General features: G+C 34.4%; 1 protein-coding gene across 1 annotated transcript in view; it reads right to left on the bottom strand.

Moving 5' to 3' along the window:
- Positions 1–345: 345 nt before the first annotated feature.
- LOC134848912 (threonine--tRNA ligase 1, cytoplasmic-like) overlaps positions 346–17,687 on the bottom strand; it is a 119,434-nt gene continuing 102,092 nt past the window's right edge. The window contains exons 7-17 of the mRNA XM_063866468.1: positions 17,178–17,417; positions 10,483–10,626; positions 9,043–9,189; positions 8,617–8,715; positions 6,370–6,560; positions 5,993–6,131; positions 4,869–5,006; positions 4,401–4,600; positions 2,087–2,261; positions 1,737–1,851; positions 346–1,222 (exon numbers count right to left, since the gene is read on the bottom strand). Coding sequence (XP_063722538.1) covers positions 1,029–1,222; positions 1,737–1,851; positions 2,087–2,261; positions 4,401–4,600; positions 4,869–5,006; positions 5,993–6,131; positions 6,370–6,560; positions 8,617–8,715; positions 9,043–9,189; positions 10,483–10,626; positions 17,178–17,417 — 1,782 coding nt within the window. The 3' untranslated portion in view covers positions 346–1,028. The remainder of the gene's footprint in view (positions 1,223–1,736; positions 1,852–2,086; positions 2,262–4,400; positions 4,601–4,868; positions 5,007–5,992; positions 6,132–6,369; positions 6,561–8,616; positions 8,716–9,042; positions 9,190–10,482; positions 10,627–17,177; positions 17,418–17,687) is intronic.

Raw genomic sequence — 17,687 nt, 5'->3', positions numbered from 1 at the left:
GCAATGAACCAAATCGTTGGGCTAGCTTACAACAAACAAAAATAAAATTTGAAATTTATTTGTGCATATAAAAATCAAATATGCTCAAAATATATCTGTTTTTGACGAAATCACAAACTTCACCAAATGATTTTGTTAAAAATACAAAATTTATATTCCGATTTGATAACGCTTGCTAATCGAAACCATAACAAGGACTCTAATGGAAAAAATTCAGGTGCTGCTGCAACTAGGCTATTCCAGTTTCTTTATCGCTTAAACGAAATTTTTTGACGTAGTGAAAAAAAATGGATAGTAATTGAGGCAGAATTTTCATGAACATGGATCTCAGTAAAACAAAACAGATTTTTATAACAATTTATATTTAGCCCATTAAAGCGTTGGCTGCAAAGCCTTTACAAATTTAATCAAGGAAAGACGGCATAATCGCTAAAAACCAATGTATACACTTCCCATAATGGCGCATAGGACAAAGCCGCCCATCAATTTCCATATCAACAAAAGTTAGTTAGTAATTTAACACCGGGTTCAACCATTTCCACATCCACTCTCACAAGCATCTATATCGTATTTACTCAATTAAGTTCAAGTACAAATTATCACACAACAACCATCTCTCAAATAACCTATTTTCGATCGGAGCAACTTTTGGAATACAAACTAATCAAATAACATGACCCCTTGAATGAACCTTGGAGCTAGATGTTTCAAAATCGATCACATTTGCAGCTGCGAAAAATAAGTATTTGATGCAAAAATAACAACTGGATTTTATAAAAGATGCTACACACTGGAAAACTCACGATCAAATTAAATGTGTTTGATCGCGAACCGAAGAATTTTTCCTCTTGGCAGCAAAAATGATCTGTTATTCAATCCACTAGCGTTATTTTCATTTAACCAAAATCAAACCCCCTTCACTTTAAGAATTACGATTTTCCTAAATTCTCAGCAGTTTCCTCAAAGCCCAAAGCCTCTTAACTTGGATAAGATGTGACTTAAATTAAGTGTGAATATCATGATCATCATCATGAGGAGGAAGATGTTCCCTCAGGTGTCCCAGGGGGAACGTTGAGGAACTCCTCCTCTGCGTTGAGAGATTGGGTGTCTTTGAGGAAGGAGAAGCGACGCATTAGTTCCTTCAGAGCGAATTCCCCGTGCACTTTGTTGTCTCGAGTGCGCACATTGATAGTGTTCGAGTCCACCTCTTTCTGGCCACACACTAAACAAAACATAAAGAGACATTAGAACTAAACAATAACTCACCATTTCAAGGCTTTTAAATCAATATTAGCATTTTAAGGCTTTCAAATAGATATTTGCCGAACTCATGAACGAATACCCAATTGATTTCAGATCAAAGGTGTATCGGTTAAACCTTATGATTTCAAGGATTGTTATTTTTAAAAACAGATTAACAGGCTAAACATAACCACAAAGTTGTGAATTAGCAGACAGGAAATAAGAGGGTAGCAACTATGTCGAATAAAATATTTTTTATAAAACTATTTGAACTATTTGAACAAAAACTATTTCGAGACTTTCTGATTTTAGGATTTTTTCTGAAATAAATTAGAAAGAAAAAAATCACCAGCATCTATTTAAGAGTATTAACTACGTTAATGACTCTTAAACAATAGTTAAGTTTTACACACATTGAAGAAAAATACGATCCGGTTGGTACTCGAAACTATATTTAAAAATTTACGAAATTTAACCAATGGTTTGTTTCTTACCAAGGATAAAGTTGAACTGTGCGATCTGCGCATTTCTGATCTTCTTCTGCACCGTGTCCCCTTCCACGTCCGCCTCACACTCGAAGCCGCCTTGCTCGTACAACGTCTTCCTGATCTACACAAAAAATAACAACATCAGTGTCACGACCAGGAACAAAGTTCGATCGAGGGACCACTGAAAAACATTCCTAAGAAATTATCTATATTACTACTCGAAATTAAGTGATAGGGTAGTGGGTTAAAAATATCAAACAGGGTACAAAAAATCAAGAGTTAATAAAACTCAAACAATTATTGAAAAGAGACAGCAAACCATTTTGGGAGCTCATTTGTAACTTTTCGCGACTCACATTTTCCACATAAGGGGCGGCTGAGCTGACCACTGACACCACCATAATCTGTCTGGGAGATAGCCAGAAAGGCCATTTGCCAGCGAACTGCTCAGTCAGTACTGAGATGCACCGCTCGATCGAGCCCAAAATGGCTCTGTGGATGATGACGGGACGCGACAGTCCACTGTCGTGACTAAACAACACAGCAATGATAATCGGCAATAGCTGAAGCTGCGTTGAAAAATCAAGGTATAATTACCAAGGTTTAACCGAGCTGATCATCGGCAAAGCAATAAGCAAGGCAGACGAATATTAAAAAAGTGTTAGAGCCCAAAGAAACGGAAAAGGATTTGGTTCTTATTTGATATTTTTCAGCTTTTCATTGTCAAGGAAAAATAAGGTACAGTTTTTATAAAGCTGGGAAATCTGAAAATTAAATTCCGCTTCGTAACGTTTTTTGAAACCCTTACACTCTTTCTGTTCGATTGAGCATTTGCCGTTCTTTTAACAAAGGAAATCATCTGAAATAAATCAAAACTCGAACCTCTGAAATTCCTGAAAAAAAAACTAACTAAAAATATAATCACGAGCTATCTAAGGATGTTCGCTGTGTTGATTGACTCTGAATTACATAATTAACTTGTTCGATTGCTTTTTAAGAAAACAATTCGCGAAAGAGAAAGAAACTTCGGATAGATGGAAGTTCAAAACATAGTCAACAGAGTATTGGAAATGAGTCAATGAACGCAAGTAAAAAAAACTGACTGTTTTTTAAAAAAAAAATCCGAACTTTCGAATTTCAAAGACAAAATAGATGGCCTTTGAATTTCAAAATAGATGGCCTTTGAATTTCAAGAACAATTAAATTTTGACACTTTTTTGCTACAACTAACAGAATTTGAAAAAAAAACTGGATTGATAAAAAAGTTTATTTCGCAGCAAAATCTGAAAATCAATTTCTAATTTTGAAAGTAGAAGTTGATCAGGTTTTTCTTTACCTTTACAGTTCTAATGTTCGATAGTGGACTTTGCCTTCCTTTTAACAAAGAAAATGAATTCAACTTGAAAAATATTAAAAGTCAACCTTGACAAATTAAATTTGAGCCAAAACAAATCACGACCTATATAAGAGTCTAAACTTAGTCTATCGACTCTTAAAAACGCAATCGCAGAATTGAAAAATTCGAAACACAGTTTTTTTATTTTCAATTTAGACATTTTTCTTTCGATTTATGCTTATTATTATGAAACAGAGGCGAAGCGGAGCTTCACAACACTTGCAACGCAAAAAACACACTGCGCTACAAGATAGTGAATGGAAGTAAAAATATATCGGGAAAATTTGGAAAAAACATTTGAAAAGTTTCATATATTACAGCTACAGAATCTTCATCTTTGTATCGGATGAAGCTCAAAAAGAGCCTTCAAAAATTAAAAATTATTAACCGAGCGGCAACAAAGGCGACAAACTTTGGGTCGAAACCTGCTGAGCCGAAAAAAACTGTTGCCAAAGAAATACTGTGCCCTCGAATTTACGCAATTTAATTTTACTAAGTTGATAGAGACACTGATTAAGTATTTGAAAAAAAAATCAGACTTGGTAAATTTACAAGTTTTTGAACTTTGAGTTATAGTAAAAACTGTTTAAATTGGAACGAAACCCATGTTTTAAATAGGAACCCTTTTAAAACGCCGTTTCCCAATACTAACCCAACCAGATTTTCAAAATGCCGTTTCAAAAAAAAAAACGGAAAATGAACCGCCGACAACCACGAACCCGAAAAATTGAGAAAATTTATTAAGAAAATAAATACAACCTGTAAGGGGCTTCAAATAATTGCTACTTAAAAGTGGTAGTTTTACTTCAAATTTCAAGATATTGAGCATGTCAGTCAGAAAATGAATGAGTCCGTACATATTCTCTCCAACTAATCAACAATACTAACGCAGCAGGCCTGCTCTGACGCTATTTTTCTACTCCAACTGCTTATAACATGTTCATCTTAACCTGCTTGTAACCTGTCGATAGACGTGCCTATTTGATGTGCCTATGACAGCAGTTGGTCTAATTTTTAAGAACTGAGATGAATTGTTAACATACAGTGCTCTTGCTATAGAGAAAAATTGCTCAAATGTTTAAATTTAACGAGCTAACTGTAAAAAATTGTACAATGTCATAAATTGGTTCGAATAATCTAACTTGTTTCCCATTGATCTTCAGAAAAAGCAGGGCACTGTCCAGCGACAGAATGGTCCTTTTATTCGCCCCTCTGGTTCAACGTTGAATTGCATTTGGATCAAGTGTGTTAAATCTTTTTTCTTTCTTGCTTACTTGACGTATTCCAGCTGGAAGTTCTTAGGGAGTTGGAAGTCTAGCTGGATGGTGGCCAGCTGGTGGTCCCTTTTCATGGCGTCCTGAATGTGGATGTCGATCTTGGGCCCATAGAATGCCCCGTCCTCCGGGTTCAGAGTCCACTTCACCTCCCCACCCTCCGCTCCAGCACAATGCGAGTCCAAGGCTTCTTTTAATTGCTATTTAACACAAATGAGGTATGTGACTGCTCATCATTTGTAGAAGTTCACTTTCCCGAAGTAATCGACGGCGGCTTTCCATGAGTAAGAATAGGCAATAAGGCGGCAGATGATAAATTACAGAAGTAGTGTTTTGAAATGAGTATGGCTGATGTAGACCCCGACTTTTCCGAGCATTTATGAAAAACAAATTTAAGCAAGTTTACCTTGTTTACAATCGACAAAATAATTCAGCTGCTGGACTTTCTGAGTTTAAAAGATGACTTACCGCCTCTGCCTCGTCCCAGTCCTTGATTTCGCCCATGTACTTTTTTGGTCTAGTGGACAGAAAAAGTTTGTAGGTGAAGCCGAATTTGGTGTACACGAAAGACATGAAGTCTAAAGCAGCCTCTATCTCTCCTTTCACCTTTAGCATAGAGCAGAAAGTGCAATCTAATGCAGAGTCCAAATTGTGGTTGCTTAGATATACGGAAAATCAATTGATAGGGTTCGCTATATTCAAACATAGCCAACAGACAGTTGGCAAAGAGTCAATGAACGCAAAAAACGACTTAATTTTTTTTATAACTTCAACTTTTCAATTTCAACGTACAAAATGTATGACATTAACCCTATTAGAATTTCAAGAAAAATTTATGATTGAAATTTTCTTTGATTAAATTAAAAAAACACAATTTGAGACAATTAAACGTTTTTTTTTCAAAAAGTTATAAAAAGAGAACAGTTCCTGGAACAAAATTACCTCCACCAATAGAAACTGTACAAAAAGCTTTCAAATTGCTAGGAAAAAAAACGAACCTTTCAGCGCGAACAAAGCCGAAAAAGTCTTAGCAGACATCAAAGTATAAACTAGTCGAAAAACCACAAAAATACAGCTCCCGACTCGAATCGAACATCCGGGATTTGTCGTATCAGGTATGGTGTTACCACTGCGCCAAATGCACATAAACTAGTTGAAAACAAAAAAAAACTACGAAGGTTTTCAATGAACAAGAAAAAAATCAAAGAATAGCAAAAAAAAATCGGCTCGGTTGAAAAAATCTCAACTTTCTAATTTCTAAGAAAAAAAGCCCTTTAAAGTCTTTGAATTTTTAAAAAACAATTTATGATTGGTGCTTTTCCGATAATATTTAACTCAATTTGAGAAAAATGGATCAACAGGTAAAGCTTTTATTCCATTGGAAATCTGAAAATTAAATTCCACTTTAGAAACTAGAAAGTTCACGGTTTTTCCGCGTCATTTCAACGTTCGTATTTGGAGAGTGCTATTTACGTCACTTTCAGCAGATGAATTTCAATGAACTCAAAAATAGCACATACAGTGCTGATTTAAATTAACCGGACGAAACGCGCTTATTATTGTCATTTTCCACATGAATTTTTTTAGGTGACCTGCTCTGGAGTGCAGAATATGTGTGCATCATCCTGCTGAAATCGTCTCACTCGGGTCAGTCCTGTCAAAGCACCTGATAACTCATTGCGGTGTAGCACTCCGAAGTCGGCCATCCTTAGTGGCAGCTCTCTCCATGACCTTTGCAAACATCATGTTTATTCCTACCCAGGAATCGCGCCAATGATAATCTGTAGACCATGTTTGTAATATTCTGTCACAACTTATGCTGAGTTTCCAGTGAAATGTATCAGTCAGTCTAGCTGGATTTGTTGGGTTAATAAGAACAACTTTTCAAAAAGCCGTTTCTTCGACATGCTTTCGCGTATTTTTTGACGCAATGAACCTTAACTTACTAGCGCAAAAGATCTATAATAACCTGGAGCGCATTCCGAACATGACACAGTGGCCTGGACAGTTCATGGGTTTGAGGGCAAACTTCTGCTCTTCCACGTCTATCTGGAACATATCGTCCGCATAGTGCTTCCAGTGCCCACTCGTCATCCACAGTTTGCTGTTGTACATATTTGGTGATATCACTTCTTGGAAACCTCGCTTTCTGTACTCTTTCTAAAACCAAAACTAAGCTCTAAGAAAAATATTAACATAATATTTTAAGTAATTTGCATCTTAATAAATTAGAAAAGCATAAGCATCCATTATTTTTTTCTGTACTTTCTATAACACCAATTCCACTGTAATACACAAATGAAAATTATAATATCAAAAGCTAATGGACAATATAGACAATTCCTTAATCCTAATTTAGGTTCTTCGAGTCTTCAAAAGCTTCCCTTGAAATGACTTTTAGTTATTAAGTTAACATCTTTTGTTTATTAAACTAAAACATCATGCAAGCGTTTAATTTATCTACGACTAATTTTCAAAATATAGCCAACAGACAAAAGTGTCAATAAACTCGAAAACGGAAAACATAGCCAACAGACAGCTGGAAAAGAGTCAAAGAACGTAAGTAAACAGAAAAAAAAACTTGTCTTTGAAAAAACCGCATTTTTCGAACTTAAAGAAAGAAAAACAGATGCCCTTAAAGTTCTTGAATTTTTGGAAAAACTTGATAAGTTTTTGATTGGGACTTTTTTGACAAAATGAACCCAATTTGAGAAAACCGAATCAATAAGTAAAACTTTTAATTCGCAGGGAAATCTGAAAATTAAATTCCACATTCGATAGTAGATTCGATCACGTTTTTCGTGACCTTTAGACTTTTGCTTTTCGATAGTGCAGTTTGCTTCCTTTTAACAAAGAAATTGAAGTGAACTTACAAAGAAATCAAACCACAAAAAAGTAAATTTGAGCCCGAACAAATTTCAAAACTTGGGTCTGAACTACGTCCATCGACTCTTAAAAAAAGGCTATGGAACCCCTCGCAAGCCTTTGCAAACACTAATACCGAACTAGTGCAACAAATAAAACATCAAAAAGTGGTTCAATTATAGCATAGGTAGTACATTCCAATTAGCTGATTTGACTGCTAAAAGAGGCCCATATTGCTCCTCTGACTTAGTAATGTCTGATCAACCTTTTCGTATTTTATTTTAACAAAATATAGCCAACACGCTGTTGTAAAAGTTAAAATTCGCTCAAAAAAGCCCAAATAAATTAATTTTTTATACAATTTTCAACAGTTATAAAGAAAAAACTTATAACCAAAAAACTCATTGCAATCCAAGAATCTTTTATATTGACGTTTTTTTTTATAAAAAGTCACTTAAATTTAAACACAGAGGCAAAGCTATGCTTCGCAAACACTAGCAAGAACACTAAAAAGCAGCATTTTAAAGTCAAATAAGAAAATGTAGAAATAAGCCTCGAATAAGTAAGACTTTGCCACCTAAGGGCTGCGAACCTGCGACCTCGAGAATTGAAGTCTCACTCCTGACCTCTCGGACACGAACGCTTAATCTGCAACACTATTCACAAACAAAGCAGCTGCATTTGCTAACAAATAGCCAATGCCATGCAGCAAAAGTGACACCAAATATAAACAGACACAATTTTGGACTATAGCAAAGTAAAAGATTGGACTATAACAAACTGAGGGCATCCACAATAATCTTGCATGTAATTAATTGGAAAGCATAAAACCACATTATAAATAACTTATGCATTTCAAAAAATTGCGAGATATTGAGATAGAAAATTTCTGAAATCGAGTTTTTCTTATGTTGTTTCAACTTATCAACTTTGTTAACTTATTAATATTCGAATGTCAAAGCACATGCTTTCAAGAAGCCGTTAAGGTGCCTCAAAAATGGCACCAATATTTGCAACTTAGGTTGGAAAAAAAAGAATAGTCTTAGTAAAACAATAACGCTCAATAAAGTTGGCTAGTGTAATAAAAACAATCGACAGATAAATTTCTTATTCAGCTGGAAAATCTTTTAATAAAAATCACCTTTTGAAGCTTAAGCTCCCCAAAATCTTTTTTCATGCCATTTGCTATTTCGAGTCGAGAGTTTGATTCCTTTTTAGCAAATGAATATAAATTGAGCCAAAAACCAAACCGCAAAAAAAAATCAAATTTAAGCGTAGATAACTTACAAGACTTTTTGAGACACTTCGTACATTGACACTTAAACAACTCTACTAGCCATTCTGCACTAACTCTGAGGAAGTCGGCGAGTGTGTTGTAGATGTGAGCTCCCTTTGGGTGAAAGAAGGCACTGCCAGGAGATAATTCGTGGAAAAAGTAGAGCTCCTGTTCCTAAAAGCATCCCAAACTATCAGATTAATAAAACTTGGACCAACTTAGAATGAGGTTGATTTTCTCTCTCAAGTCCAGCAGGTTTTTTTTCCTAACTTAAACTAAATACCCTCGATCCAGCATTCATGCTTGAATCTGGGGTTATTTTTAAATAGCAAGCTAGAAAAGGGTTGAAATGTAGCAAAATCAAAATGACGAATGAAAAAAAATGTAAATTTGAGCATACCGAAGCAAACTTCATCTGCCTCTTCGTATTACTGATAAAAATAATTTTTCGAGCGACTGATCACAAATTCGCTACAATTTTATCTTATACAGCTCACTCACTCTTCCTATCTTCCTGTGGTCCCTTTTGGCGGCCTCTTCAATCATGAACTCATACTCCTTCAGTTGTTGCTTGTCCGGAAACGAGATCCCATACACCCTTTGAAGCGTTTCCATCTCCGCATTGCCCTCCCAGAACGAGGAAGAACTCTATAAAAAACTACATGAAATTGTTATTTACAAAGTTAAATCGTGCCGTGATATAATTATTAAAACATCGCATCAAGACGGTGGCAGATTGTCAATGAGCTCGGAGATCAAAAAAATTATTTGAAAAATAATTAATTTTGGTGTTTTGAAAAATATATATTTCAACTTCATGCTCTTTTAATTTCATGAATATTTCATGGTCAACTGTTTTGTGATGAAACTAAGGTTAATTTTCTTATTCCGCAATATATATCTAAAAGAATTAAACTCAACTTTTGAAATTGAAATTCAATCATCTTTTTTCGCACCATTTTTTTTCATCGAACTTGAACAAATTCGAGCGTAAACAATTCTTTTTGAATCAAACAAACTTCGTTCATCGACAACTGGATCTCAGGTTACAATTTTATGGACTTACAACACCCAAAACGCTACAGCCAGTACCAATTTCATATGAACAAAGCATATATACGTCTGTCGTTTGCAAAAAGAGCCTTCTCACACAAACATGATAGGACAAGCTAGCAGACAGCAACGAAAAGGAAAACCAATACATCGAAAAAAAATTCTTTCCAAAAAATTTCGAAAACCTAGTCCAGATACACCATCGCCAGCATTAAGTAATTATTTGAAACATTTATCGATCAGCTGGCAAATAATGGGTAAATTCCCGTTGAGCCGAAAACAATTGCTGTCATGAAAAACTTTTGAAACTTGAGAAATTCCATCTTTTACGCTCCCCTCCCCTTCGGAAAGACACAAAGGATGAACATTTTTTGTCTTCAAACAAGCAATATTAGGTCACTTAGCCGATAAAACAAAAACTGAAACAATTAAGGCCATATAAAGCTTTCAAGCAAAAAAAAAATAAAAGAAATCAGAATTAGTAGTTAAAAATTACACAAATAAACCAAAAACGCTTTCAATTACAATGAAAATAGCTTGCCTTAGGTATAGCAAATACATGATCTGACATTTCAGCCGTTAAAACATGAGCAGACACACATTGACCGACAATTTTTTTGAAATCCATTATTTCACGTTTTAAAAAACTGGTCCAGGCCAGATTCGAACCGACAACCTTAGCAGTCCCAGGTGTAGTAATCAAGTGTGCCGAAGAAGCTAAGAAATTTTGAAGCGTATATATTAACTATGTTCGCTTCAATACCAGCAAATTCACAAAACTACTGCAATATATTCGCGTACCTGCAATTCATCTACAGGCCAGACACTCGGCGATGTTAAATAAATCCTTTATGATCAACATGGAAAACGATTGGTAGTCTGACTGACCTTTGTGATCTTGAATGCTTTGATGTTGCCCGTGTGTCTCACGTGGGGTCCCCTGCAGAGGTCGATGAGATCCCCACACTTGTACACTGTTGTCTCGTCTTCTTTTATTTTTTGGTTCAAAATGCGACACTTGAACTCGTTGTACTACACGAAAACAGAGCAAAATTTATATACTTAAAAAAATTGCCGGCAGATGAAATCAATATCGAGAGCATTGAACTATTTCAGGTCGAAATTGAAGATGAAAAAACTTTGAAAAACAAAAAATCAACAATTTTATAGGAGAACTACAAGCGTAGCATAGAAGCAAACCTGAGCTTTGCACCAATTGCGATACAAATAAAACGCCAAATTTCAAAAGATATTGCCTCAAATGAGAAGTAAAAAATAAAAAAAAATCTGTTGAAGAAAACGTAGGTAATAAAATCAAGAAAAATCTTATTTCAATTCTTATAGAAATCAATTACCCAAAACATACACAGAGGCAAAGCTGAGCTTCACAACACTTGCGATACAACAATTATAAGATGATGAGTGCACCAAGCGGCTAAAAAAAATCAGCAAACACAGCTTCGAACAATGTTACTATTGAAGAAGGAATTGGAAAAACAATTAATTTTTTTTTAAATGCATTTCTTTCGTGTTTGAATTTAATTAAGTTTTTTAAAGAGGTCCTAGTGGGATTGAATTATGGCAGTCAAATACTGGTGTCATAATCTTATCGACCTGAAAAGTACTACACTCTAAGAAAAAAATCGGTAAATACGCCGTTAGAATTGAAGCCGACACCCAATAAGCTGAAACTTAAGTAAAAAAAAACATTCCACGATAGATATATCAGTGTGCGTATGCAAAGTAGATTAGAGACCGGCTGAAGCTGAAAGTACTCTTTTGATTTTTTCTAAGAACACGTACTGATGTGAAAACGGGGGATATAAGAAATCGAAGCTAGCAAAAATTGCACAACTCACTAGTTGATGGCTCATTTTCAACTAAAAATGAGCCATCAATTACTTTGAAAATTACTGAAATAACAAACTCTTAAAAGTCAAAAAGCGGGGAAAAGGTCCGGTTAAGCAACGTGCGATTATGATTACATATTTTCGCCGCCTCAGATTTGGGAGGGTAGTTTTCGGGAAATTAGGTCGTTTTTTTTTTTAAAAAGGTCAATATTCGAAACTTTGAGATCTCCGATGGCCAGAACTTCTAATTTACAAAAAATTGGGCGTAGCAGCTAATGCAGGAGAGCTTCTCACGACTCGTTCTTTCTATTGAACCAAAAATCTCAGATTTGAGGGTAGTTTTTGAAATAAGTAAAAAGTTTCAAAAACGGAAAAAATCACTTTCCGTTTTTCCGTCAAAACTTTCAACGTTTTTCAAAGATTAAGGCATCGCCGTTTAAGCAGGCGAGCTTTCCACAACCCGTCCTTTCGAGTGACTGAAGAAAACTCAGATTTAGGAGGGTAGTTTTCAAAAAAAAAATATCGGTCAAAAATTCAAAAATTTGACTTTCCGAGGGCCATAACTTTTTATGTCAACAAATTGGTTAGAGCCGCTTATGCAAGGAGGCTCCACATAACCTGTTCTTTCCATTGATCCCATAAACTCAGATTTGGAAGAGTATTTTTCGATTAAAGTCAGAAAACTTGAAAAGACGGTTCAAAAATCAAAGTTTTGACTTTTCCGAGGGCCATTAAGTTTTTGTATAAAAAACTTTGGGTGTAGCCGCCTATGCAGAGTATTTTAAACAACTTTCTCCATCCATTCAACCCAACCTCTTCAGATTTGGGTTGGTAGTTTTCGAGAAAATCAAAAACTCAAAATCCTTGGTCGAAAATTCACCCCTAACACTTTTTAGAAGACTGTAGAATGTAAGGGAAAAAATTTAAGGAACTATGCAGGCACACAGGTGAGTGAGCGGTTGTTCCATTGGTACCAATGTTTTGAAAATCAGCTGAGTAATGTTTGAGAAAAACTAAATTATTTGAAACGTGACAAAACAGTTAAAAAATCGAAACTCGAGGGCCAAAATATTTGAGCGTAAAAAAACTTGGGCGCAGTCGCTTATGCAGGGAAGCTTCTCGCGACTCGTTCTCTTTGATGCAACCAAAATGTGAGAAAATGTTGTAAAAGTATGGATCAACCCCCCCCCCCCCCCCCCGCACGCATTTTTTCGAAGTTTGTAGAAAGTGAAGTAAAAACAAAAAGAGACAGAGGGATAATGCAGGCATACAGGAGAAGGAGAGGACTTGCCAAAAACAAAAAAAGCTAAATCCATACATTTTCATAATACCTGTTTTTATCAAACAGGAACTTGATAATTTGAAAACTAATCCGACAACCATGTAGCCGAAAAAATCATCAGCAGAAAACCATTAGGCACAGTTCTATAAAAAATACATACAAAAAGAGTAGTACCCGGTAGCTAAATTTGAATTTTCAATAAACTGAGCATGTCAGCATAATTGATTCAACTGATTTTGTTAAACTAGTTGTTAACTAGAAAAAAACAAGTCTATATTCCGATTTGATAAGGCTTGCTAATCGCAAGCGTAAAAGATTCGGGCTACACAATCACTTCTCTCATAACAAGATGGAAACGATCAAAAACTGGACCATACTATCTAAAATTTCCAAAATGAATGCAAAAAGTTTGCTTTAAATCATCACACTAAACAACCTGTATTTTCTAGAAGAAAGTTTATCCGTTGCAGAAAAGACCCTATTAATTGATTGCTCAAAACAAAATAAACTTTTTTTAAAAAAAATTTTCAAAAAATGAATGCAAAAGTTTCAAAGAATTGCCACAGAAAACAACTTGCCAAAAACCTAAGAACATAGCCAACAGACAGCTGGAAGAGAGTCAATAAACGCAAGTAATCAAAAAACACTAGTTGTTTTGAAGAAACCTCAACTTTCGAAAATCTAACAAAAAAATAGATGGAATTAAAACTATTTAAATTTCTATAAAGATTTATGATCAACATTTAATGAAATTAACCCAATTTGAGAAAATTGGATCAATAAGTAAAATTGAAAAAAAAACATCACGACCTGGGTAACAGTCTGAATTACGTTTTCAGACTGGGTAACAGTCTGAAAAATAACCCAATTGTATCAAACTTAGCACATATGAAAAGTTGATTAAAAAATTGCACCAAAAATGACTCCCGTTAAAGAAATAAAAATAATGAAAATGCATTTTTTAAAATTCAATCGGAACAAAAACACATTCTTGACTATCGTTCGATTTTTTTGTGGAAATTGATGAATTTTTTCGAAAAATATGCGGTGAAATTGTTTAAATATCAAACAAACCACAAAATAAAAAAACTAAACCCATGCATTTTCAGTACAAAAAATTAGATACCATGAATCCGAAAAAACTGAGAATTTAATACTGAAAAAACTGAGAATTTAATACTGAAAATTCTGTTTTTATAACAGAATGTTTTGGCGTGTAAAAAAACCGTGAACTCAAGAAAAAAAGGTATTTAAGAACTTCAATAAACAGTTATGAGATCATTGAAAAAAGTGAGCATTAAAGACGACAAATTTGATCAAAAAACCGTTGAATAAACAGTTTACAACTGTACGTTTGATTGAGCTGACGTCCGAGAATTCATTCAGCGTTCTTACCTCATAAAAAAACATCCCAATAAGCGATGCAAGGGCTTGTAAAAAAGCGGAAAACAATAAGACAAAAAAATCGAGAGCGTCGAAGTCAAAAAACAAAAAAATTAGGATATTTCATTTTTTGAGTTTGAACTGCGACTTTATTGGAAAATAACTATCAAGGACGCAGAGTGGCATAATCAACCAATAAGCACAGGTAGGTCGCAATTAATTCTTGCATGTAACTGCTGAAAGCTGTGCACAAAGTTCATAAGGGGAAATGTCTAGTACCCGGTAGCAACACATTTGCTATCGCAAGTGTAATAAGAATAGCCGGTTGTTGTGCAAGAAGCACAATGTTCCGACCACATTCATAAAAAAACTACACGAACAATTTTTTTCTTCTTCAAACTAGTGTTGTTTTTTGTGCGATGAGAGAACTATACAAACGAGTAAAAAGTTAATGAATTAGGCATAATCGGCAACATTTGTCCTCGAAATTGAAAGACGAAATATGAATTAACACTTTAAAAAACGAACTTGGCAACAAACTTTGCAAAATAAATTTTGCAAGTAAAATTGCACATGAGTTTTTTGTGAACACATTTATTGCCAGAAGCGCTCAAAAAATCTTCCAAAACAAAATCAAGTTTTCTTAGCCTAAAAAATCAATTTTTATGAAACGAACTTAACCTTATCGTCTTACTCGCTCTTAATTAGAAACACCCAAAAATAGAAAGATATCTTGTAGGAAAGATAATGAAAAGCCATAGAAAGATGAAAAAATATATATAAAAATTCTTTAAATATTCGGAATCTGTGGTGCTTCGAGCAGTTGCTATATCATTACACTAAGTTATTTGATACTTCACAATAAACAAAGCTCAATTTCGTACAGATTTTCTTAGATCAATTGTTCACTGTAATACGCATAATTATAAGCGAATGAAACTCATTTTCGCATGAAAACACAGCCAAAAGACAATAGGAAAACTGTTAATTAGCTAAAGGAACGAAAAACTAATTCTAATAATTTTTAAAGAAGAAATATATTGCCTTGGATCTCTTTGTTTATCAACGTGAAAAAATATATTACCTTGACACTTTCTAGTCACAGAAGCAAAACAGAGGTTTGCGCCACTTGCCATAAAATAAAAAAAAGAACGGCAGCTAAGGCAAAACAAAATTGGACAAAAGCCAGATTAATAAAAAAAACAATTATTTCTCTCGAAGGCCGTTGAATTTGAAGAAAAATACTGAGAAACACAATTGCCAGTTTGAAATAAGTATTGAAAAACAACATCATCAAATGGTAACTGAGCAGACAACACTTGGGTAGACGACAAATTAAGCAAAAACTTACTAAAAAATCTTTTGAATAATCTGATATGCCAAGTTTTCATCCAAGAGCACAAACGCAATTTTTTAAAAAAATAGCCCTCCAAACTACAAATTATGAGCCATCTAAACAGTATCAACATCAGCCATTGATTTGATAACAATTCGAAAGGAATGATCATTAAAATTCAGAAATACTCAAAAACAATCTTTTGCTGGGAATTTCAATCATCATACAGGCATGCCAACTGATTCAATTTCTTTAATTATGCAAGTTGTTAACATTATTAAAAAGGTCTTTATTCCGATTTGATAACGCTTTTTTTGGAACAAAAATGATCCTTCTTTCTCGCGCCATATGTACTTTTGTTAACGGAAGCGTAATTTGTTATCTATAAATGAAATATGCATTCAAAATTTAATGCACCAAAAGATTATTTTCCAGGTTTATCACAAGCTACAACCAACAGATTTTTTCGCTACAAAAAGACAAAAAAGAGGACAATATACGCCTCAAACTATCAGGCCAAAAAAAAAGAAAAAATCAAAAAAAAAACGAAAAAAATTGTTATCATGAAAAACTCAACTTCAATTCTATTAAGAAATTTAGCATTTTGCGCGATAAGAGGTGAGCATTAAAAGAATGTTTCCTTTCAAACAACTCAAAAAATAGGCAGAAATCATTCGGCAGAATACAGCTTTTAAACGAAAAAATATTTATAACATAGCCAACTGACAGTTAGAAAAGGGTAATGAACGCAAGAAAACTGAAAAAAATAAGTTGTCTTTTCAAAAATCTTCAACTTTTGAATTTTTTCGAGGAAAAAATAGATGACCTCAAAGCTCTTTGGATTTGTAGAACAATTTATGATGGACACTTTTTGTTAAAATTAACCCAATTTGAGAAAACTAGACCAATAGGTAACACTTTTAGGTAAACATTTCACTGAGAAATCTGATAATTAATTCCCATTTTTGAAATAAGAAGTCGATCACGTTTTTCGTGACCTTTACAATTTTGCTGTTCGATAGTAAAATTTGCCTTCGTTTTAAAAATCGAAATGAACTGAACTTGAAAAGAAATCACAAACCGAAAAATCAAAATTGAGCGTGAACAAATTTTAAGAATGTTTCCTGAAAAAAAAGTCAAAAAAAAACACCAAGACCTATATAAGAGTACTCCCTACTTTCATTACTCATTAGCAAAAAAACCATCAAGACCCACATGAAAGTACTCACTACGTTCATGACTCTTTCTCATTCGCTACATGTGTTTGAAATTTGAATTCATTCTGAACTAAGATACCAATTGATTCAAGTGATTGTGTTAAACAAGTTGTTAACCCGAAAAAAGTCTATATTGCAGTTTGATAACGCTTGCTAATCGCAAGCGTAATAATACACTAAGCTGACGCTAGTGTAATTATGCTGGGAAATCTCAATACTAAAATCCACTCTGGAAATTAGACGTCGATCGTTCTTCGTGACCTTTACACTTTAGTATACTGTAGTTTGCCAAACACTGAAAACGATCTGAAGTAGATCAAAAATCACAGCGCAAAAAAATCACACCTTTTAAGATTCTTCACAACGTTCATCGAAACAGGATAACATGGCTACACGGATGCTTTAAGAAAATTCCACATTACTAGAGCTGCACATTTTTAGTTCATCAGACAAATCATCGTATTGAAATTATTTTAGAGAAACTAAGAGAAGGCCTAATGCTGAAAATTTCTTACACCGAACATTTCCAGTAGATCTTTCTTCTTCATCGTCAGTCTCTCGAATGGTTGCTTGGCCTTAATAATTTCCTTCATTAGAGTCTCTATGGCCGCGTAGTCCTTCTGACTCACAGTTCTTTCTGGCGAGTGCATGTCGTAATAGAAGCCACTCTCGATAGGTGGTCCATAACACAGGTGGCCTCCAAAGTGAAGTTCTAACGCCTCACCCAGGATGTGAGCCGTTGAGTGCCAATAAACCTATAAAAATAACAAGGATTGCTGGTTTCTTTAGTTTTTCAAGTTAAAAGAGTGATTGAATTAGATAATAAGCTGCTAAAAGAGGTACTATTTGCCAAAAAACACTATGTAATAATTTGCAGTAGAATTAGATAGGGAATAAATTCTCGTTCATTCCTCCGGGTGATTTAAAAAACAGAAAATTTCAAACCAGTTATTCTTGATACTGCTCAAGCTTTTTGCAAGTTTATTTAGAAATCCGTTTAACGACCGGAGTAATTTTATTATTAC

Source organism: Symsagittifera roscoffensis, chromosome 1 (genome assembly GCF_963678635.1).
Source record: "Symsagittifera roscoffensis chromosome 1, txSymRosc1.1, whole genome shotgun sequence".
Taxonomy (NCBI): Eukaryota; Metazoa; Xenacoelomorpha; order Acoela; family Convolutidae; genus Symsagittifera; species Symsagittifera roscoffensis.
The sequence above is the reverse complement of the archived record's forward strand: the minus strand, read 5'-3'. Positions and strand labels throughout refer to the sequence as shown.